The sequence below is a fragment of the Ctenocephalides felis genome, unplaced genomic scaffold (genome assembly GCF_003426905.1).
Source record: "Ctenocephalides felis isolate EL2017-DRISC unplaced genomic scaffold, ASM342690v1 CF-g0.4_SCAFFOLD_01886, whole genome shotgun sequence".
Taxonomy (NCBI): domain Eukaryota; kingdom Metazoa; phylum Arthropoda; class Insecta; order Siphonaptera; family Pulicidae; genus Ctenocephalides; species Ctenocephalides felis.
The window spans coordinates 19,788,911-19,813,274 of record NW_020538040.1 but is presented as its reverse complement, the minus strand read 5'-3'; the positions used below and the strand labels follow the sequence as shown (position 1 = coordinate 19,813,274).

The window sequence follows — 24,364 nt, the reverse complement described above, 5'->3', positions numbered from 1 at the left end:
ATGTCGGAAGACATAGATCGCGTGGCAGAGATGTTCAAAGGGAAATGCATCTTTGTTTCAGGCGGAACTGGTTTTATGGGAAAGGTTCTGGTCGAAAAAATTTTAAGGTATTTACTATTTGCTACAATATATAAAATTCATACTTATTTGCTTTATAATTTCGCTACACCAAAATTTTAAAAATATAGAATTTACTCTTGAATTTTCTGCAAGAAAATCGCTATAATATGTAAATTCAAGGATTCGATTATAACTGCTGATCCAACTTTATATTCTATATATTAATTAAATAAGAATAATGTATCATACGAAATATCATTATTTTTATCAATCAAAAAATATCATTATTTTCAAATTTATTTTTGTGCCCCACCCTACCCTACGTCTCAAATTACGAATTTTTTTAAACAAAAATTATTACAAAAATTCTATAGCATGTTGTATTGATTCAAGGCTCGTACCTGCAGTAATTACCGGTTATTAATCATTTACCGATTTGTATTTCGATCAGACCGTCTTGTTGAATGGCTTTTAAATCTTGTTCCACAATAAAACAACTTTTGATGGCGTGACGTTGAAACCGAAAACACGTGATGTACGAATCAATTTTTTGAATTTTTTGCGTTTTGAGGTCACAGACTCTTGAATTTATTATGTAAGACCGAGAAGAACGAACGATCCAGGAGACAAGTAGAACACGGCTAATACCGGTTATTTATGCAACTTTCTTCGTTGAATTAGTTAACTATTTTTACATCCATATAAGTATATATATATATATATATATATATATATATATATATATATATATATATATATATATATATTTATACAATTTGACGTGGAATCAGGTAATAAAATTTTTAACAATTTGCATTCAAACTTTGAAAACCTTTATTGTAGCAAATGTTTTGACACATGATTTAGTCATAATCAGTTTGAAATCAGTTTCAATTTGAAAGAACATAAATAAAAAAAAGACTAATTGGGCGATTCTGCCATAACAGAGCTCATAAAATAGCGTTGTCATGGTCTCTTATGCTTTGTTCTTGGTAATAAAAATTATGAAAATGTCCATCTATTTGCTATGCGATCAGACGTATTTCACATATAAACAAGCAAGGAATAATGTTATGATAACAAAATTCTAGGTGCAGTTGTCATAAGATTATTCCTTGCTTGCTTATATGTGAATTACGCCTGATCGCACGCCAAATAAATAGACATTTTCATAATTAATATAAACTAAATATGTGAATGCTAATATATGGGAGACTGGGTACGGTTGTGCCACTTTTTTATAATCAGACATAATTTACCAGTTAGCTGGGAGAAAAATTAAATTAAATGGTAATTTGAACATTTGTCTGCGAGGAAATACTGAAATATTGTCCACACTCTCAGGACGGTTGTGACAGACAAACGAATGAGTTACAAAACAATAGCTATTAACACCAAAATTCTTTAAAACGACTTTTATTGTTACAAATATGCAAAATAACACAACATAATGATTTAAAAAACTATAGCTCAGAAGTAAATTTGGGGCCAGCAAAATGTTTAATGAAAATTTTCTTTATACATTTAAATATCTACTTGCAAGAAAAGGTTTACACGCCTGGGTTATAGTTTTACACTTTCCTTGGTTATAGGATTGAGAGTCAAAACGAATCCTCTAAATTGAGGATAGGTTATGAGAAGAGGTTCAATTATAATTTTTAGTTAAAATTTAGACTATCTGGCTGTGTACTATACATGAACTTAAAATGTTTTTTGTCTTTGTTAGGATGGTCTCGGGTTTAACTTTTACGCTTTCTTTGCATATTTGAGCCCATCCAGCTTTTTATGTTTCTTTTTATTTGTTTGACCACCGATAAACATTTACCCACGTACATAATAATATACAGATAATTTTCACTTATAAGATTACCTACTTACATATTACGAACGAAGATAGTAAATTTTTTCCAAAATGTTCTGTATTCCTCAAATAAAATTGTATCCTAGAATAATGTAGTCAGTTGATCCTATTCAGTTCGGTTTCTTATTATATTAATGAAGATACTTAATTACATATTTTCTTCAATATAATTCCAAACCTCTTAAAATGTACAGAAAAGATGCCATGGTTAAATTTCAACCTCGTTAATAACACTTATTCAACTCTTTCTTGATATATAAATTTTCTAGACAATTTTTTTAGTCCAATATCGAGTTCAGAAATGTTGCCAGCTTATGTATATTTTTTAACCACTTGTACGCCTATAATATTTTAAGGGCTTCGTTTTGACTGTCAGATGCCATGGCACAATTACACCTCTGTCTTCACCTATAAATTTTCTAAACCATATTTAAAAAATTATTTCTAAACTAATACAGAGTTAAGGAACTCTGTCAGCTTACATATAATTTTAACCTAGGCCTATAATATTTTAAAGGTTTTGAATATTCACATGTAAGGACGCGTCAACATGAGTTTATTATAAATTGATATGTAAATATATAAAAGGCTATAGTTTCTTTGAAACAGTTTCTAGAAATGACTCATAAAATCAGAATTGATAAAATGTACAACATATTTGACCCACCCCAATATATATTATGAATATGCAGGGTGTCTCAAAACTTTATAAAAAAATATTTCACGTTGTATGGAAATTGTGAGCTTTAAGGTGCAACCTAGAGCTTAATGACCATTTCTAGGTTAATATTAATTTTTATATTTGGGTTAACATTTAATTTTGTCCATTAAAACTTTGGTTTCGGCTTGACGTTAAGTTCTGGTATCTGGGACACCCTGTATATATTTCATGTATGATTCAAATAATTACTATTATATTTTTTTTGTTCAAATCGCGGATCTAATGTTTAGGTCGAATATGTTTCTTGAAACGTTTTGTAGAAGATGGATTCTCAAAAAATGTTTCATATAAATCATTATCCTTAACAAATATTTTATATTTATAATGGCGATATTTAACAGCTTGTAAATTTAAACTAAAGTATTCAACTTTCAGTCTTGAAATCTGAGGAAAACACAATTATTGTCATTGGTTTTTGGTGTATATTTGTAATAATTTTCACTTTGCATCGAAAATAAATATCTATAAATAATTTTGTTTTGACTTCATTAAAATTTTAACTTCTATTTTAATTGCCATAAATTTACGTTCCAGATCATGTACCGGAGTGAAAACGATGTACTTGCTGGTGAGGCCAAAGAAAGGAAAAGATCCCAAACAAAGATTAGAAGAAATTTTCTCTTCTGCGGTAAGTCTTATGATTAAATAATCATCATATATTGCAACTTATGCGACGCTATCAACATTATACATAAAATAAATGGCTTATGTTATATAATGTTTCAGAACTACATTGTCATCTTCAGTTATTATACTCATTTATTTATTGCGACCACAAATTGGAAATGCATAGTTTTAGTAGAAATTTGACCTTTAATAGATAGCATACACTTTATTTATTTATCAAATTTGGAAATGATATTTCTAGACTTTGTTTTAATATCGTTGCTGTATATAAGTGTATTTGTATAACACAATTATGATCGCAAAGTTCTATTACGCGATGCATATGATATAACAAAGCTTCGTTCATCATCTTGTATGAGGGTTTTTGAAGGATTATTTAGCATATATTAATATACATTATGTGGTCTAAACCAATATGAGTAGAATCACGTAATTTTTTTTCAATATCTTTTATGGTTACGCCAAAAATTGAGTTTGAAAAAGGGGCCACTTTGGCATATTTTCAATATCTCGGCCATAAGGTGAGATACAAAGTTGAAGTTTAGTATATCGGATGTTTTCAAAAAGACCTTCAAGACGGCGTATAAATTATTCAAATACAAGGGTGTTAGTCGATCATGTATGTCATGTGGCGCGTTGTGATTATTATGTACTCGACTGGCAGACCCTTGCAACCGTCAGAATGGGCTGGCTTTTTACATATGCTTTCTGAACAGTTAAAAGAATACACCCTCAAAATTTGAGCCTTGTGGGAGCAAGTTACGAAATTTTTTTTTTTACGTTTTCACAAATTGAAGGGATGATGACAAAATCGCGAAATGACTGCCAGAATGGTACTTTTTAATGGGTCGGTAATAAAATATCATTACAAAAAATTCTAGCTCTGTAAAAACAGGTTAGTCAAATAGTTCACTGGTTCTTCTACTATATGTTACAGCCCAATTTTTGAATGAATTGGTGATAGAAACTGTCAGTCACAAACATATTTATTTATATTTGCTATGTATTAAACCTAACTAGTGATAAATTCAAACCTTCGTGTGTTATTTCATCCATTACAGTCATTAGTTGTGATTGCTTTTTAATCAAAATCTATATTTACCATTTCTTGCTTATCATCAAATTAAATAAAATCTATCGTTGAAAACTAATGATAGCATTTAAATACTATCATAATAAGGGTAATTGTCCTATAATTATTGTTATGCAAATGGCTTAATGTCCCTGTTCTTATTTGCATATAATGAGATTTGCACGATTTTTTAATTTCAAAACGCATAAAGAGTACAGTTTGTTTTTCTAAACTGTTTGTTACAGGTGTAATAAGTATGAATTTTAAGTAGTTAATTAAAAAGCATGATAATTATGTTTTTTGTTATCGTGTAATGTGCAAAATAACTTGCAAAAGTCAAAAAGAATAAACATTTTAAGGTTTGTTTTGTTGCAACTATATTCAACATATATTATTTGAGGTATAGTTTGTTATTTTTAACACGTTAATTGCCATGTCAGTCACATGTGTGTGATGTCTGACGATACATATGCGCTTTCGAAAGCTTGGTCTATCAGGAACAAAATCTGAAAATTTCTTGCCTTTCGTATCATGGTCCATGTGATTTTTTTTCTGATATTATCTTGGCGATTAACGTATTAATTATCATACTCGTGTAATTAATTTGGATTTTAATTGCTTAATTTTGAAGCACAATAATATCTTTAGCTCCTCAAAACAATTTTGTAAAATTTGTACAAATTCACATTTTTGTATATACTTGAACATAACTACGTGTTCCATAAACTGTTATGATGTGAATCCTTGTCCTAGTGTTACCATCAGAACTCAACCCAGTGATTGACTATTCCTTTATTAAGATTATTATGAGATTGAGCTATGAGTTCATATTTAATAATTCATAATCATTTTACTCATATCGCTATAATTAATAACAATTTTATATGTTTTTAATCTCATACCTTAAGCTGTTTTATGCCGTAACGGTTAAGCGCACCGTCTTATGTGGAAGCAGACCCTTGCTCTGGATAACCTGATATCATGCAATTGTAGTAAAAGCAATTTTCACCTGAGAATATAGATCAAAAATACGTATCGAATTTGAAAATAATCCATGCTAGGCACTGCAGTGTGAAATGGCAATGAGATATCTCTCACAGTATTTTTCCCTGAATTGAGTTGCAGTTTATCTTAGTTCACGGACATGTCCTAGGGCAGTACTACCGATTATTATTATTTTTTATGATATAAACAGCAATCAGAACTATTCTTGTGTTCTATGAGCTGTTATAATGTCTTTCCTTATAATCTTGAATTATTAGAAGGCGACTCAGTAGTTTTCTTTGTACTGCGATTATTAAAGCATTATCAGGTCAGATTATTTTAACTTGAAATTATGTTTGAATCTACATTACTGCTTGATATCAAGCTATCTGAGCAAGAAATAAAAACCTTGTGTTTCCAAAAGCTCTTACCGCTTGAGCCAGGAATAAGTCCTTCACCTCACATATAATTTCTATTTCCATCTATTTTCCACTTCAACTCATATATATATATCATCTGCATTCTTCTGCATCCAATATATTTATATCATGTGCATGCATAAAAATTCTACTTATAACAATTTTCCATCGAACAATTTTCAATCTTTGCCGCTAATTTCATGTAACAATGAAAATTCAGTAACGTTTTCACGGGCTGATTTGCATGAAAAGGCATCATGCACTTTATATCTTTGGAGACCATTGTGATATGGATTCGCAAAAGCGTGTCTGATGCACCGAAGCACAAATCCTCAGTGCAGAACATTAAGCACCAGGAAGTCGATTCTAGTAAAAGATTTCAACACGTTTGTTACTTGCAATTTTTTCGATTCGATAATTTACATGTGTGTGAAAATTGACTACTAATTTTTGCAATCAGATTCATATGTTATTCATATGTTCATAAATTTAAGATCAGAGAAAATCGCGATACAGTTTTTTTTTCTTATTAGCAATAAAAATTATTATTTCTGGGGTACATCGGTAATATTATTAAATATTTACATACTTCATAATAACATTATTAAAATACATTTTTGTATATACTTGAACATAACTATGTGTTCCATAAACTGTAGTGATGTGAATCCTTGTCCTAGTGTTACCAGAAATTAACCCAGGGGTTGACTATTCCTTAAATGAGATTATTATTAGATTTTCTTATCTAATAATAGTGCTTCTCAAAACTAATGTCTCTTGTTATTCTATTATGGTATATTTTCAAGTGCAAACTTATGTTTTCAGTGCTTGAGATTAACCTGGCAGATGTAGATATCAAATCTGGAAAATAGCTTTAAAATCATGATAGAATAATAAAATCAACATGAAAATTAAAATCTTTTTAACACAATTAATCAATATTTAAATAAAAAAATGCATGTTGATCAAAATTGTAACGTTTAATATATTAAAAAAAATATATAATTCATTTGTTCATCGCAATTGAATGAATTAAAAATGACTATTACATAAAACGACAATTACAGGTCTTGAAACATATAGCTTTATCATCAGAGAAATACTAAGAAAAAGTGCAATAAATTATTGGATTTACAATAGAATGATTACTGTCACAATTTAATAATCATATTTAAATAATATAAACTTTAGTCTTTGACCTACAATTATGTTTTTTTTTTGGTTGCAATTAACACGTCCATATGTTTCTGTATAACTATAAAACAGTTTTATTCTGAGAATTGATACCACAATACGTAAATTGCATAATAACGTAATATCTAATTGACATCATTTTACACAAGCAATATATATATATATATATATATATATATATATATATATATTATGCTTATGCATATGCATGATATCTTGTTTGCATTTTTTGCAATTGGAAGTTAGACGCTTTTGCACTTTGGTTGAAAAAAGATATCTGAATAATTTTCCACCTGGACTTTTCTTGAGAACTGATATAACAAATAATACCCAATTAAATTTAATTATTTTATGTGGTACATCATATATCAGATTGTTTTCAAGTGATAGTTGAATATTGAAATTATTTCAAGGCTAACACGTGATTAGGATTCTAGAAATATTTATATATTAGGTTGGCAACTAATTACGGCTTCAATTCTTATTTGGTTCTAATTGAATTTTCAGGTTTGATGACTTCGTTCAAAATGTAAAATACTTTTGTTATTGGATAATAGGCAATTTAGTTATAAACTTTAGAGCAGAGTTTTTTGATACGTTGTCTAGTTTTTGTTTGGCGTTCGTTGAAACAATGAAAATCAAATTGAATATTTTTGCATATTTTGGTTTTTAAATTCTGAAAAGGTAAAAAGGTAAAGTTATTTGCTGATATGATGATGAAACTTTATATAACGGCAATGTCAAATTTGTTTGCTAAATTTAGTTTTACCGGTTTTTTACTGAAAGTTGAAAAATGAATTGTTTTCTTTGAACTTTTATCACGAACCGAAGAATCAACTCTGATGTCTGTATTGAACAACTAACAAAATTAAACAATGCAGATAAAAAAACGGCCTGAATTGGCAAATCCAAACGGTGATTTATTCCATTATTGACATCACATATCTTTGGCCACTCAGCAAAGATTATTGAAGCTTGGTTGGGATGTTTGGCCACATCCACCATATAGACCTAACCTTACCACATCTGATTACTTTTGGTTTCAATCTTTATAAAACTTCTTGAATTTAAACAAAAACAATAATGCTAATGACACCAAATTGTACCTGATTCAGTTTTTTGCTAATAAAAGCCAGTTTTATAAAAGTAGGATAATGATGCTTCTTAAAAGATGACAAAAGCCAGTGATCAAAATGGACAATACATTTTAGAAGAAAATTATTTAGTTCTACAAAAAATTATCTTTTAATAACTAACAAAAATCCGCACTTGCTTAGTTGCCAACCTGATATTTACTACAAATCACCAAATATAAAAGTCTATATAAATTCTGAGTTTTTTTATTCTTATATAATTACAAATTGGTGACTAATGTATAAATATAAGATTTCAAAATGCTACTCAGTGGTAGTCATTTTTGGTTTGAAAATGGATGAGATAAAATTACAAAACAGTAATAATAACTTTACATTATATATTATTTACTAAATCTAAAGAGTAAGTTCTAAATTCTGATTCATAATTTGATTACCATTACTGTTTTATTTTATATGTTTAATTTTATTCGTTTAATTTTGTAACGTATGGAAAGTTCGTTTAGATCTTCTCTTGCTTTTATATTGGACATTATAAAATTTTCTCCTCGTAAAAAACGGTGCACGCACCGTTGACAGGATGCTAGCAAAATATGATATTTTATTCATGTAATTCCATGTTGAATTACTTTATGGTGATGTCTGATATTTCAAAAGACATTTAATTCTAAATTGAATTCTTGGAGCGAAATTGCAATTGTGAAATACTATTTAGAAAAGTTTAATATTGGTCATCAGTTTGTGCGTACCGTGTATATGTGTAGATACAATTTTTTGTCGACAATTTCGGGCGTGCAGATCAACCGATTTGAATAATTAAAAAAAAATCACTTGTAATGACGTAATAAAGAGTTGATTCAATTTTTGCAAAGGCAGGTGCTGCTGTTTCGGAGATTCAGGAAAAAAAGTCGAAAATTAGATATTTTGACAATATGGATTAACCGAAATGAAATTTTCAAAAAAAAAAATATTCAAATATTTTATAGATTTTTAAAATATATCAGTATTTTGAAAAAAGGATTTTTTATGTTTTCAATATTCAATTTTTTCAAATGTTTTCAAAACTTTCAAAAATGTTTATTTCTTAATTATTAAGTTTGTAAAATATTTTCATAAGAAATATTAATATTATTTGAATATCTTTCTTGAAATACGTTATTAGGTATATCGTTATCTAGTACTTCATTTATCATTTATCAAAATTAAAAAACATTTGTAGTGAATAAAAAATATTTCAATTTTAAAATATATTAACTTTTGCATAACTCTAAATGGCTAAACCTGTTTAAAGTTTTCTTTATATCGGAATTTTATTGCTGGATTAGCATATTTTACAAGTATTCTACTAAGTTATTCAATTTAAAGCAGCACGTTATTAATTCTGAACAGTTATGAATTTTATATAGGAGACAATGTGGCAAATAACTTAAATTTTCAAAATTATTTAAATATATTTTAACGGAATTGAAAGACAATATTGTAAAACTTTGCAATGGGTAATGTCCTATATTTAAAAAAAAAATACTTAATTAAATTCATTATTCATGACAAAAACACTCAGGCATTCATCAACAGAAAAAAATAGCAATAACTTCATACAATAGAAGAAGCTAAAGCTAAAATAACAATAGCAGAAGCTTGATTCCAGATCTTATTCGAAATATTTTACTTCAAATTTTATACAACTTTGTGCCACCTCCAAAAGCACTTACAAAGAAATTATTTAGGGTCATTGCTTGCAATCATAACTCAAATGGTAGATATTTATTTGAACATTAGTATTTACAATTAACAAAATATTCTAACTCATTTTATTTTATAATATTAAATATGATTGATATGCTATCTCTTTTGGCGTTTAAAATATTTTTTTTCCTTTCAGTTATTCGAAACCGTAAAAAATCAGCGGGGATTAGCAGAATTGATGTCCCATTGCAAAATTGTAAGCGGAGACGTAACACAGATCAATTTGGGAATATCTGAAGATGACAGGAAAGAAATTATTGAAAACGTCGATATTATTTATCACATGGCTGCTACTATCAGGTATGTGAATATTAAAGAATCAAATATGGTGAATGAAGGACATCAAAAGCTTTGAAAGTATTTAATCCTTTGGCTACGACGGTAAATTCGACCAATTCTGCCGTACAACATACCAATGTTATGATAAAGCTATGTTATGTATTTCCATACTAATTCGTTCTAAATGTTATCAAAAGCCATGCAATTGGTGTGCAACCAGGCGTTTTATTTAGGTTGTCAGGTAGAAAACCTAACTTAGTAACCGCACAAAAGTCAAAAAAACGATTTTAGATAACAGGGTCTTTCTGACGCAGCTTCATAACATACGAGTAACGTTGCAGTTTATGTGTAACACACTTGAAAACACAGCAAATGCATGACATTTTTACAGTATTCAGTATGATTCAGTAGCATAAATGTATGCAAGTTGGAGCGTAACATGGCCTTGCCATAACATTGGTATGTTTTGCGGCAGAATCGGCCAATTAATTTTGATATGACAAGTCAATTCTAAATTCTACAAATTTCTAATTTCTACATTTCTACACATATTCTAAATACAAGAAGTCTCTCAGCAAATTTAGCATAAAGCTTAATACAACTTAATATAACACTTTCTTGGGTTTGAGCTTTTCATGTGGATAAATAAAAAAAATCAATATATTTACTAAGCGGGTAAATATTTTATTTTATTTACTCAAATTATCATTATTTTAATTGTTAGTTGCTTTATTATTTTAACTAGTATTTTTATACTTTCAAATGACAAATGTATTTTTAATTGAAACTCTTCTTACCATCAACAAAATTATGTCAACGCCAATTGCAATTGTATTATTGCCTGCATTGCATTGTAGGGAATAATGAAAATTTCTCTTCGAGCTTAAGAAAATGTACGAGATAGTTTACTCATATGTACTAGTATTATGCAATATGAATTAGAAATCATTAGACTTGCATACAAAGTATACATACATATAAACATCAATCTTCTTCAGAAAATTGCGACATTAGAAATGAAGACATTTTGCGCGATGTCTCATGGTTTTATGACTTAAAGTTTAAATGGTGTATTAATAATGATTTATTAATCTATTAAGTACATGTAATATCACACTATGTTAAAAGACTCTCAGTAGTCTTTTCATAATTATATATTTAAAATAATCAAAAGATGAAAATCTATCAAAAGTTTTTCTTTTAGTTGCTAGTTTTTTGGTTGTGAGCACTGTGGTTTAGTTTACGGGACCTTAATATAATTTTTAAGTATACGTTATTTATTTGTTTTATAAGATGTGTTGTCAATTTTAGGATACGATCGTTTTTAAAAATAGCGTCGGGTAAAAATGACCAACTGAACCTTTGTAATTTACTCCATGATATAATTATTAATATTCCAATTATTACATCATTTATAAATTCTGATTATTACATACAAGTCATGTGCTCGACATTCATTTGCGTTCAATTTTAAAAGATAACCTGTTACTGAAAAACAAGTTTTTTTGTCTCCTTCGTACTATCATAAGATAGAAAAACTATATTTCAAATTTTCGTTTTTCAGAATGATGAGCCAATTATGATATGTCAGTTTTATCTGTGAAATTAGCATAAATAAGCGCATGTTAAATATATACACGTGCTTTCAATTAATATTAATAATTATGCATTAATTATAATAATCATTTTACTTTTATCTGGTAATAACGCTTTATACCGTGACATAACATTACTAGAATTTTTTATTTAAATTATATTTAGTTGTATTCTAATAAATTATAGGATTGATGCATTTACATAATGAGAAATTATAATTTTTCAATAAAATAACTTTGAAATTGATTTTGTAAAATGAATAATGTTTCTACTTTTTCTGTCCATTTAAAATACAAACCGGTGTAGAACAATTTTAATAACTTAATTATTAGAGCTTACTTTGGCTTTTTTTGAAAATATTAGCTAGATTTTAATAGTTGTTATTAATTGAAACATGTTTTTTTTAATTACCTTCTTTTATTTGAAATTATCATCTTTTATTTGTTTAATAAATGTTTTCAGAACTGATTCACTTTTAAAGGAAGCCATATTTCTAAATTTTCATCTTAAAACCTAGATAGTAAAATAAGTTTCAAATTTATTTAATTTAATAAATTAAATATAATTTTGACTAATATTATATAACTATATTTTTTTAATTTATTTTAATATCTAAACTAATTGCTAACTTTTGTTTGTTTTTCCAAAATTATCACCTGTAATTTTTAGCATTTTTTAAATTCTCAATTGTAAGTCTGTAATAATTCTTTTACTTAGATTTATGTAGAGATCATTTTCTTCCACCACTAATTTTAAAATTATTTTTATATTTGATACGCCTATATTATTATATTTTTTTTTTTTTGCGAACTGATATAGAACAATTCAAACTTCCATATTGAAAAATACAAATTTAACTAATAGGGATAAGATACATTTCAAATTGATTTGATTTAATGATCTATATTTTTTTTATATTTTCTGCCAACCTGTGTAGAACAATTATGTAACTATTTTAATATATATACTAATAATTGCTAACATTTGCCTTGTTCCTTGGAATCCTTTGCTGTTCCTTGGAATTGGAACGCAATTTATTATTTTATAATACTTATACTTAAATTTTTGTTATACTTAAATTTATGTATTGAACAATTACTTATACCATTTATTTCTTAATTATTTTTAGATTCGATTCACCTCTAAAAGAAGCCGTACTTCTGAATACTAGAGGTACAAAATTCATGCTCGACTTGGCTAAGGAATGCAAGAATCTCAAGGTACTTTAACAGCATTGTTTATCAAGTGTTTATTATCATTTTAATATAAAAACTGATTCGTTCTAATATAATTTTTCCTCTAGATGTTTGCGCATGTCTCGACTTCTTATTGTCATCTGCACGAGAAGGTATTATTGGAAAAACCATACGATCCTCCAGCGAATCCACATGACATCATAAAATGCGTTGAATGGATGGATGAAGACCTTGTTAATTCTATGACTAAAAAGTGAGATTATTAACATATGTTGATTTGTTTACATCTATTAGTTGTTGATAAAAACACATCGTAGATAACCTATGATTAGACAAAAACTACAATATATAGTTCACGAGAGTCAGTGAATTATTATACGTATCTGGTTCTATTGGTAATTCATTGATGTGCAGACTTCGTACCTGGTTCTATTGGTATTGGTTCATTGATGTGCAAGTTTGAATTGAGATTCATTTAGTTAGGAAATTACTTCTTTTTATACTGCATACCAGGTTTTTTCCAAGTGCATCTAAACGATACGTTCTAAAATTTGACCATCCACTTATGGACCATGACCAATTCTTGGTATTTTTTTGGTATTTTTTTGGTATTTTTAAACTCCTGGTTGATGATGATGTGCAGGATTGAAACCTGCCAGGCAATGATTTTCGTACTTAGCAAGCTAATAATCACCAATATAAATTTATTTGGCCTTACAGAAAAACACCGTTATTCAGAAGAAACTTAATCTAAATTTTAAAGAAAGTATTAGAATCTATGATTAATACAATTAATTACATTGAATACTAATTTTATAGTTATGAAATATAAATAGCGTCATTAGTTAAAGTGCAATTTTATAAGTAATTAATGCAAATATATATATAATAAATATTTTTGTTCTGATACATGCCGAATAATTTTGTACTTAATATTCTGGACTCATATATTGCTGAATTTTGCCCAATCTGATATTGTATTTAATTTTTCAACACATTTTACTTTGTTCTGTAAAAAAGTATTTTATTCAAGTGATCGTAACGGTGATCAGTTGCGATTGATGGTCAAAAACCAAAATTTTAAAATTATTCCGATTTTTACCTAATCAGTATGATTCCCAATTGATATCTATTTAAAATTGGTTTCAGTTTTTTTACGAAAACGCGGATAAAAAGTTTTGCACTTAATAGCTATTTTTTTTGAGAACACGTGAAAGAAGAATCAGATTTTACTTATTCAAGTGTAGACGATCAATTGCGATCGGTGATCAAAAACAAAAATTTCGAAAAACGACCTTTACCAGAAACTAATCAGCATAAATCTTATTTGATATCTATTTAAAATTGGTTCCAGATCTTTTACGAAAACGTGAATAAAAAGTTTTGAACCAAATAACTAATTCTTTTTTGAGAACGCGTGAAAGAAATCAGATTTGACTTACATATCGTCAAACGATTCAGAATGACTAAAATTAACAAATAGGATTTACTGGCCAATGCCTTCCGAAAGTTGTGCTTGTAAAATTGTTGAAAAATTTATACAAGAACGAATAAATTTTAATTTAACCTTTTAATTAAACGTGTAGAATAAAAGATGATTGGTGCTCTATTTTTTAAGGTTTGTAAGTTATAATAATATATAACTGTTTATCACAAATATGATTAAACTACAGGAAACCATCATAACATTAGTATAAAAAATTACCATTATATCGCATGGTGATTAACAAATATTCACAGCTCAATGAATATGAAAGTTTATGAGAAACCTTGTATGTTTTTATTCAAGAGCATTATATTTATGTATCACTCACTTGTATTTTAAATATTTTTTTATTTTTATCAGAATTCTTGGAAATCTGCCCAATACTTATGCTTTTACCAAAGCTTTAGCCGAAGGTTTAGTGGTCGAAGCTATGCAGACTATACCAGCCATCATCATACGCCCGTCCATTGGTAAATATGATTTACATAATAGAATTTTCAGAATAATATATTTAAGTTTTATAACAAGAAAGTTTAACATAAAATTGCGTATAAACTTTTTGTTATTTTTATATGAATCATATTATAGCTAATTAATATTATTTTCAGTTATACCTGTTTGGAAAGAACCCATTCCTGGTTGGACTGACAACATCAACGGACCGGCAGGATTGCTTATTGGTAAGCATATTTTATTATTAAAATTTAATACATATGTTGTCCAATATTTACAATAATTATTTTAATTTATTATAACTAATTTGTATTAATTATTGCCCAAAAACAGGAGCCGGTAAAGGTGTCATCCGAACAATGTACTGCAACCAAACTGGATATGCAGATTATTTACCTGTAGATATTGCTGTTAATGGATTACTTGTAGTCACATGGAATTACATTGCAAATAAGTAAGATATCAAATAAAATAAATATTTTATGTAGTATAAATTAATTTTGCAACTTGGTATCTAGCTTTAAAATTGACTACGTGCAGTAATTAAAAACAAACTAATTGATTTAAATGCAACATTTGACTTCATAGATTTTACTAAAAAACTAAATTATATAAAAACGGATTTACGATTTAAAAAAATGGTTATGATGCTTTTATTATATATTTAGGGACCGATTCTGCCGTATAACAGAAAAATGTTATGGCAAGCCATGTTATAAAGAACTTTCCATACAAAGTATTGACAAAAGCCATGTGGTTAGTGTGCAGTCTAGGCGTAACATAAAAACCGCACAAATGTTAAAAAACGATTTTAGATAACAGGGTCTTTTGACTCAGCTCCATAACATACGAATGGCGTTGCAGTTTATATGTAAAACGCCTGAATGCACTTCAAATACATGACGTTTTGACAGTATTCAGTATGATTCAGTATCGTAATGTATGGAAGTTGGAGCGTAACATGACCTTGCCATAACATTGGTCTGTTATGCGGCAGAATCAGTCCCTTAATTTATAGTTGTTTGATAGAAAATATAAATATTTATGGTTATTATAGGCATAACTTTTCGGAACCATTGATCAATGTTTATTATTTATGAAAAATTGGCTTTTTATATTATATATATTATTATTTATATTATATATATACTATTTATATTATATTATATACTATTATTTTACTATTTTACATAACGATGTCGATATCCTATTTTTTTATTTTTAGTGATAAAGAAAGAAATGTGCTGCATTTCACAAGTTCTGACGAATTCAAAGTATCTTGGCAAGAAATTGTAGAGTTAGGAAGACGAGTTATTGAAGAAAGACTGCCACTAAATGGAGTTGCCTGGTATTTATTTAATTTGATTGAGAAAATTTCTAATTATATAAAAAAAATCAAAAATAGGTACCAGTTTCTAAATATTTCTAATATTCAAATTATTTTTCAGGTATCCTGGTGGCTCTATGAAATCCTCAAAAATTCTGCATTATATCTGCCTGGTTCTATTCCACTTTATTCCTGCCGTTTTAGTTGACTGTTTATTGTATGCTTTGGGATATAAACCAGTGTAAGTATACACTAATATAATAAAATATTAAAAATTAGTTTTAGAGCATGCTTAAATAATGATATTTTGAATATATTCTTGAGTTCTTTAGGGCTCGATGGCATATCTTGACATTTTACATACAAATTTAATCGAAATTATAAAAAATATTTCGGTGTATAAAACGAAATAGTTTTACATCACCATAACCACCCAATCATGCTGCAGAAAAACAGATCAAATGAATAATTTATAATAAAATTTTTGCATAACTATCTTGACATTAAAAATACCTAGCAACAGTTAAAAATCTAAATTAGACTTTAGAATAATATTAAAGCAGGTGAAAGTTTAGTTATCTCAAATGACGCAAAAGTTGTCCAATGCAATGCAAAACATAAAACAATAATGATATGATCTTAATATCAAATTCTTTCTTAGTTAGATATCTATTATATAAAATATTATTTTACCTAAAAATTGCTGTTCTACTTCTTTTCTTTGACGAGAAGTATGAGTATCTCGTACGGTTTAGTAAGCTGTTCACGATATAAGTATATGAATAGTGCTATCTATTATTTGAATATTATTTTGATTGTTACTTAACTGTATCATTTTTATTTCAGTTTATGCAGAGTTCAACGTAGGATAATGAAAGGTTTCGAAGTTTTCGAATATTATGCCAATAACCAATGGGATTTCGTAAACGAGCACGCCTCTTATGTTAGAGGGATAATGAATCCTTTAGAGCGGAAAATATACAAAATTGATGGCGATGGTAAGTAAATAATTAAATAGTGTAATAATCAATTACTACATTTTTTAATGAATTATTTGATTTTAGGTCTGGATTTGATGGATTACTTTGAAGCTTGCATTCATTGTTCTCGTCTTTACGTTTTGAACGAGACGGATGACACTCTGCCAGCTGCCAGGAGACATATGAGAGTGTAAGTTGTAATTATTTTTTTTATATATTTTTTGCATGAACACTTTTTAACAATTGAAGAAATAAAAAGTATAATAATTATAAAAAAAACATCAGATTAAAAAGCGCGACAGCTTAACACATTCACTTCTGCGCACGCACATGTTGCGTGAAACCGTTGTCAAAAGACCGGCGGCGAACGCAACAGGTGCGTTCGACTTTTTTGCACTTTAGATGTGCACGAGTAGAAAGTGAAGAAGTAGTACGATTTTTAACTTTACATGAATATTTAAGATAATCAATTTTATGCTAAAATTATTTAATCCAATTTTTGTATGATACGGTATTCAAATTTTGTTCTTCGTGTTCTGTGTTTTGTGAAGTTGATATATGTGCATTACTTTAAAAAATTCGACAATATTTGAAATTTTTGGAGCTGGTCTTTAATTTTTTGAATTTTTTTCTGGCTTTTTAATTTTATCTACATATTTCAAAATTTGGGTTAAACAATCGCGAGAAATCTTAAATATTTCTGACATTATTATTATATTTCCATTAAAAATATATCGCTCAAATCATTATAATTACATTTATCATTAACAGCGTTTCATCTCTTTTTTAACTTTTTTAAGCAATAAATTATTTGTTCTATTATATAGTTTGCAATTATAATTAATTATTAATTATGATTAACAAAACAAAATTATAAGGAGCAGGTTCATCTCCTTTTTTGAACTTCTTTCAAGCAATAAATTTTAATTTGTTATTATTTTACTATCTACAATTACAATTAATTATTAATTATCATTACCAAAAAAAATTATTAGCAGCGATTCATCTCTTTTTTTTAACTTTTTTTATGCAATAAATTATTATTTTTACAATGAATATTATTCTAACCTAATAAATTGCTCATTGGAACAATTTCTATAATTCTTTATTGTATCATCAGAATATGTAAGTTAATTTAATTCAATTGTTAGATCATATTATTATTATTTTACGCTTATATTGGTATGTTTTTTTTTTATTGTTCTTATTTAAAAAATAATGGAATGTAACTGCTCTGATTGTTGTAGAAAAAAATCTTTTTTAACTTTGTTTTACCATTATTACTTTTAACTTTCCAAAATCTTATGCGAATTATGAAAAATTTTAATTTCAGTTCAGTTTTAAAAGCTAAACTTATAATTTATTCACTTGCATATAAAGAAGTGAAAGTAAAAGTTTATTTTTGTCATTTTTAAGTCTAAGAATCACTTTTATATACATTAATATACTAATAAAAATAATAATATTTTTAATATTTTATTATTTAATATTTAATATAGATAAATTAAACATTTTAATATTTAATATAGATTTGGACTATGTATATGAAATTTTTTGATTCATTCAATATTATACAACTATGAGAATTATTGATAGAACTCTATAAGTTATTGTCTACATTACACATAAAAAATAAATAATCTAAATAAGAGATAAAAATAAAAAATAAATAAAATAATAAAAACGAATAAAAAAGAACGAATGATATTAATTGCTCCAATAAGCAATTGGCTATACAAGTATATGGAATTTGATCACATATTTATTAAATTTCACATCACCACATCCACAAAATATCATTTAACAAAAACGCTGTACAAATATAAGTTTCAGATTATTAAATATTTACATATATGTATGTATTTCAAATGTTATTAATTTATATTTATTTTTCAGAATGTACTGGGTGGACAAACTCACTAAACTGGGTTTCTTCTGTTTGATGTTTTACTGGATAAGTGGGTTTTTCTTCACAACTAGCACCACGCTGGAACCAATTGCTGAATTATAATTTATTGATTTTTTTTTATTTAAATGTAGCTATATATAGTCATTACATAAATATTTTACTCGGTGTACGAATTAGGTGCGGGAAAACATTCCACATTTTGGGACATGAGAGATAGAAATAAAATATCTAAAAAATATCCTATTTGCCGTAAAATAAATATTTTGACTAATTAATAATAATAAGAATACGGATTGGATAAGTTACATGGATTTTTTGCGTTAGTTATTATGAACGTTTCATTAAAAATTATTAATTTCGTCGTATAAATCAAATTTCGAACATGGTTTAGTTTTACGGCTCATGAGATATATTAATGTTTTTGTTGACGTGCCGATTAATTATCATTGGTTATATTTAATTTAATATTTGAATTATGTTATATTATATTGCATATATCATGACATTAGGAATATTAGAAATGAGTTTATTTTTAAGATCAACACTTTATTCTCAACACCTAGATTTTATTTACTTTTATCCAAACTTATTATAGTGATTTCTGGTTACTTCAATTCAACGTATATCTGGATATATAGTTCTCAATATTTTCATATTTTTATAATTATGGGCCATATTTATATTGAATTTATACTAATATTAGTTTAATTAGAACTCATATTATTATTTGCTCAAACTATTTCATGAACATTTTGAGTAAATTATTTACCAGTACCCTCTCTAATATTTAATCATACATTTTTGTTGACGCATGTGTATCAAATGAAAAATAAATATACACATTTTATTTATAAACAATCATCATTATTTTATATATGAATATCATAAAACTGATGATTAAAATACACCTAATGATGTTAAGTGAATCAATTATATACTTGTTATCGGAGACTTGTAAATATTTTTATAAATAAAATTTAATATTTTACCTTTCAAATATAACTTTATTTCATAAATATACAACAATAATATAATTAAAATTAACAATTATATTTGTGTAATTATGATCATCTTAATTGATATTACTTATTTTTTTCTAATTACCTAAAATTAATCATATAAAACTCCGTTATGACGATGTTCTAGGGACCGGACCAAAAACGCCTCTCAAGCGAGAAAGCGTATTGTGCGGGATAGGGACAGTATGTTTCAAATTCCAGGAACCGTCGTAAGGTGACGTATTATGCGAGAACCGTAATAAGCATAATCGTCATAACGAGGTTCTGCTGTAATTGCATTCAAAACACAAATCCAAATGAAATCAGGTAACTTTAAATTTTTTGCATATATTTTTATTGCGGACTAAAAAATTTTCGAAAATGTATTAATCTCTTTATATTATTTGCTTTAACTAGATTTTGTTCTTTAATTTCATTTAATGAAATAAGTTATACTGTGATCAATTTACATTGTTTCAAAATTTGTTCTTAATGCAATTTTCACTTGCACCATGTCAAATAATTAAATATAATTTTATTAATGCTATTGACAAAATAGAGTACAGTTTGATTTACAAAGTAAATCACTCAAAAAATTATTTAAGCACATGGTAAATGCTTTTTTATTATACAAAAAACTTTCTGCTCTGATCTTACATTAAGGTTCATAAAATAATTTTTTGGCCAAACATGACGGACACTGCATAGTTGCTGCTTTTTCCATGAAAAATTGGTTCAAATTTGATAGCAACCAAATCATAAGAGCATAAAACATGATTGTTAAAATTGTCCATAACACTGACTTGGCTTTGAATCTATTTCGAAGGCTATTTGAACTTTTTGTTTCGGCTGTTGAAGTCATTTTGTGCAGAACCTCTTTTGAGAAGAAGTAAATTAACTTTGTTTGAGTTGATTAAACAGAAAGCGTCCAGTTTCTAAAGAAATCTCTTGATTTAAGAGAAATAATCAAAGCAGACTTCACTCATATACGAGATTATTGTTTCGTTTTTGGTATTTCTTTCTTTCAATTTGAGCACTTGCGCAGATAAAATTTGTTCAATAGATCTGAAATATCATCACTTCATATAATAATTTTATTTATATAATTATTATTCTATTCATAATTTAAACAAATTATTTTTTACTTACATATGTGTTTAAATCACAACGCTTTGAATATTATCACTAATAATTTCGGGCACAATTTCTGAACCAAATTTTCTCACTTTATCAACTCAAATAAACGCAGGTGTTATTCGATCTGTAGCAATTTGTACAATGGCCGAGAGAGTGAAGTCATTTTTGTAAAAACAATATACAATTATTTATTTTTGTTCAATACTTTATTTACAAAATATGTAGCATTTGTACACACAATTAATGTGTGCGTACTTTGACAAACATATCCGATTTTTCAATGACAGTTTGAAAAATTTAATTTTGAATTTTTTTTTTCATTTCCTAATTGTAATTTTTTTGTTTACTAATGACGAGAGAGGACTTCCTAGTACAATAACAACTAAGTATTTTGCAATGGTAAACTTGAACTTAATTATGCTTACTTTGCTAAATATTTTGTGTATGTATTATTATTATATAAAAGAAATATTGATAACAAATATCTTCTTCATAATTTATTTCATTATTTTGTGGCCAACGGAATAATTAAATTTGAGATACGATTTTAATTCTGCAGTGTTTTCATAAAATTTTATGGATTTTAAAAACATGTTTAGCTGCATTGATTATAATATTGAAAACAATGCTTTAAATGAAAATGAGTATATAAATATAATAAGAATGAACTAGTAACCAATGGTTCCATGGTTGATACCCACCTCGGCCTGCTCTATATATATATATATATATATGATGAATTTCATTAATATAATTACAGCTATTACATAAGTTTTTTTTTTTTTAAATCACATTAAATACTTTTCACCAAAATGAAAACATTTTACCTTTCCCTAGGGTAAGTTAGGGTAAGTAATTCAAAAAAAAAACGAAAATAAACATTTTTGCAAATCTTTATTTTGCGAAAGTTTCTGAACATTTTGGCATACCTTAGAAAAAATTGATGTATGGTGTTTGTATTCGGATACAAATTTGAATAATTCAAAACACATTCTATTCGCATTGAGACGTGATAATTAGTTTTTGGCAAAGGCAGGTCCAGCCGTTTTGAAGACACGGTGCAAAAAGTTCCAGAAATGGTAATTCAATTTTTGAGATAACGGAACATCCGATTTAAATGACTTAGAAATCATTCTATTTTTATTGATAAAATGAAGAACTGATTAAATTTTTGGAAAAGTAGGTCTAGCGGTTTCGGATATCGAATAAAAAAAAGTAACTAGTGGTGCATGGCATTGTGCCTTAAGGCAAATTGCTGGTACTTTCCGCAGCATAACGAAATTTTCGAAGAATATTACATGTTTTCAAATAGATTATTATAAATACGATAAATCGTATTGTTAAAGTATCTAATATCTATAAGAATTATATAAACTGAATTACAAAATTAAAATTATTGACTTAAAGTATATATATAAGTGAGCTTTAGAACTTAAGCCAGAATTAAAATTAAAATCCGAATTATTTTTGATATACAAAAAAAATCTTTGAAAATAAAAAGTTTTTTCCAAAGCAATTATTTTGTCAAAACAAGCAGAAAGTTTTTTGAATCATCCAAATCAGATGCTTAGTTCTCTCAAGAACTGCCATTTTTTTGTACATTTAGCTCTGTATACTCAAAATGGCTGGACCTGTCTTCGCCAAAAACTAATCCTCTCTTCTCCCAATAATTACAAATTGAAGATTTTTTAGATTATTCAAATTAGATACTCCGTTCTCTCAAAAACTCGATTATTATTTTCTGCACTCTTTGCTCCGTATCTCTGTAACGGCTGGACTTGCCTCTGCCAAAAACTAATCAGCACATCTCCCTATCAATAGGAATCGAATGTTTTTTAAACCATCAAATCGGTTGATTCGTGGGCCTGAAAACGTGGACGAAAAAATGCGGACATACAAAACACACTCACACGCACACATCCATTTTTTCTGAGGTATGCCAAAATGTTTAGAAACATCTGAAACGTGAAGATATGCAAAATTTTCATTTTCGATTTTCGGCCCATTACTTTAACTACCCTATGGGCAGTTAAAATGCAATTTGGCGGTCGAAAATGATCGTTATACATATGCACATTAAATTATCAGATATTTTATAGAGATTTAACATCTTTGTAAAATAAGTTTGTCATTAGCAGTGCTGGATTTACAGTAGGGGCAATCGGGGCTACTGCCCAGGGCGGCAAATTTTTGGGGGCGGCAAAATTTGGATAGTGAGAAAAAAATTCTATACAATATAATCAACTTTTTTTAACAACATTTTTTATTTCAAGTAATATAATTAACAAAACACGATACGATTGCAATGCAAAATTTGTGTTGAAATAACCGATTATTAAAATTTATTATTTTGCCTTGCCTCCCTCTCCGAACGTAAATTATCAAATAGGCTAATAGGTTATCAAATTTGGCAATTTGGCTATAATAAAGATCCGTAAATAAGCTGTAAGTTTAAGAAGTTCTTCAGTTCTCCAGCTCTCTTAAAATGACAAATGTGCACATCCAAGCTTATAGCGTCGAAAAAAAATTTAACTAGTGACGCATGGCATTGTGCCTTAAGACAATTACTGAAACATCCCGTACTGAAAATTACATTTTATAAAGGGCTTTAAAAATTTTTTAAATTTACTTTTAATACACATTTTTTGTATTTTGAAATTTTTTGAAAATTATGAACTTTTTGCAAAGCAATCGCGCTGCGTAGCTGTTTCAGAGAAGAAATATCGAAACCAAATTACCATTTTTCGTAATTGCCTGTGCCAAAAATTAATCAGCACGTCTCCCTATCAATACAAATCTTATAATAATTTTTAATCAATATAAATCTAATAATATTTTTTAATTATTCAAGTCGATTTCGAGAACACTGATCAACCGATTTAAATGATTAAATTCCTATTGATGAGGAGACGTTCTGATTAGTTATTGGCCAAGGCAGGTCCAACTGTTTTGAAGATACGGGCCAAAATACCAAAAATGATAATTCAGTTTTTTTAGAAAAGAAGCGTCCAATACCATTCAAAAAAAATTTACAGAATAAATAACTGCTTGAATTTGTGGGAGGCAGGTTTAGCGGTTTCGATTATCCAATAAAAAAAAATTGAAAAAAAAAACATTTGGCGGACAAAAGTGATCATAAGACATATGCACATCAAATTATCAGATATTTTAAAGATATTTTAACACTATGCCGTCCGGCGACACCACAGTGGTGTCGTGCGCGAA

The 24,364-nt window shown here is 27.6% G+C and overlaps 1 protein-coding gene across 1 annotated transcript; it reads left to right on the top strand.

The window, feature by feature from the left end:
• On the top strand, positions 1–19,290 carry LOC113376579 (putative fatty acyl-CoA reductase CG5065). The gene is made up of 13 exons (XM_026616546.1): positions 1–107; positions 3,177–3,270; positions 9,915–10,078; positions 12,783–12,873; positions 12,957–13,102; positions 14,696–14,805; positions 14,944–15,015; positions 15,122–15,242; positions 16,014–16,136; positions 16,237–16,356; positions 16,962–17,113; positions 17,180–17,285; positions 18,992–19,290. Exons 1-13 carry the CDS (start codon positions 1–3, stop codon positions 19,104–19,106), a joined length of 1,521 nt encoding a protein of 506 aa, XP_026472331.1. The 3' UTR covers positions 19,107–19,290.
• The last annotated feature ends 5,074 nt before the right edge of the window (positions 19,291–24,364 follow it).

Bases quoted from the DNA above. Each gene is read 5' to 3' on its own strand.
- LOC113376579 (XM_026616546.1), top strand. From the start codon at position 1: ATGTCGGAAGACATAGATCGCGTGGCAGAGATGTTCAAAGGGAAATGC. The intron at 3,271-9,914 runs GTAAGTCTTATG...TTTTCCTTTCAG, and splicing joins AAGAAATTTTCTCTTCTGCG to TTATTCGAAACCGTAAAAAA. The intron at 15,016-15,121 runs GTAAGCATATTT...GCCCAAAAACAG, and splicing joins ACCGGCAGGATTGCTTATTG to GAGCCGGTAAAGGTGTCATC.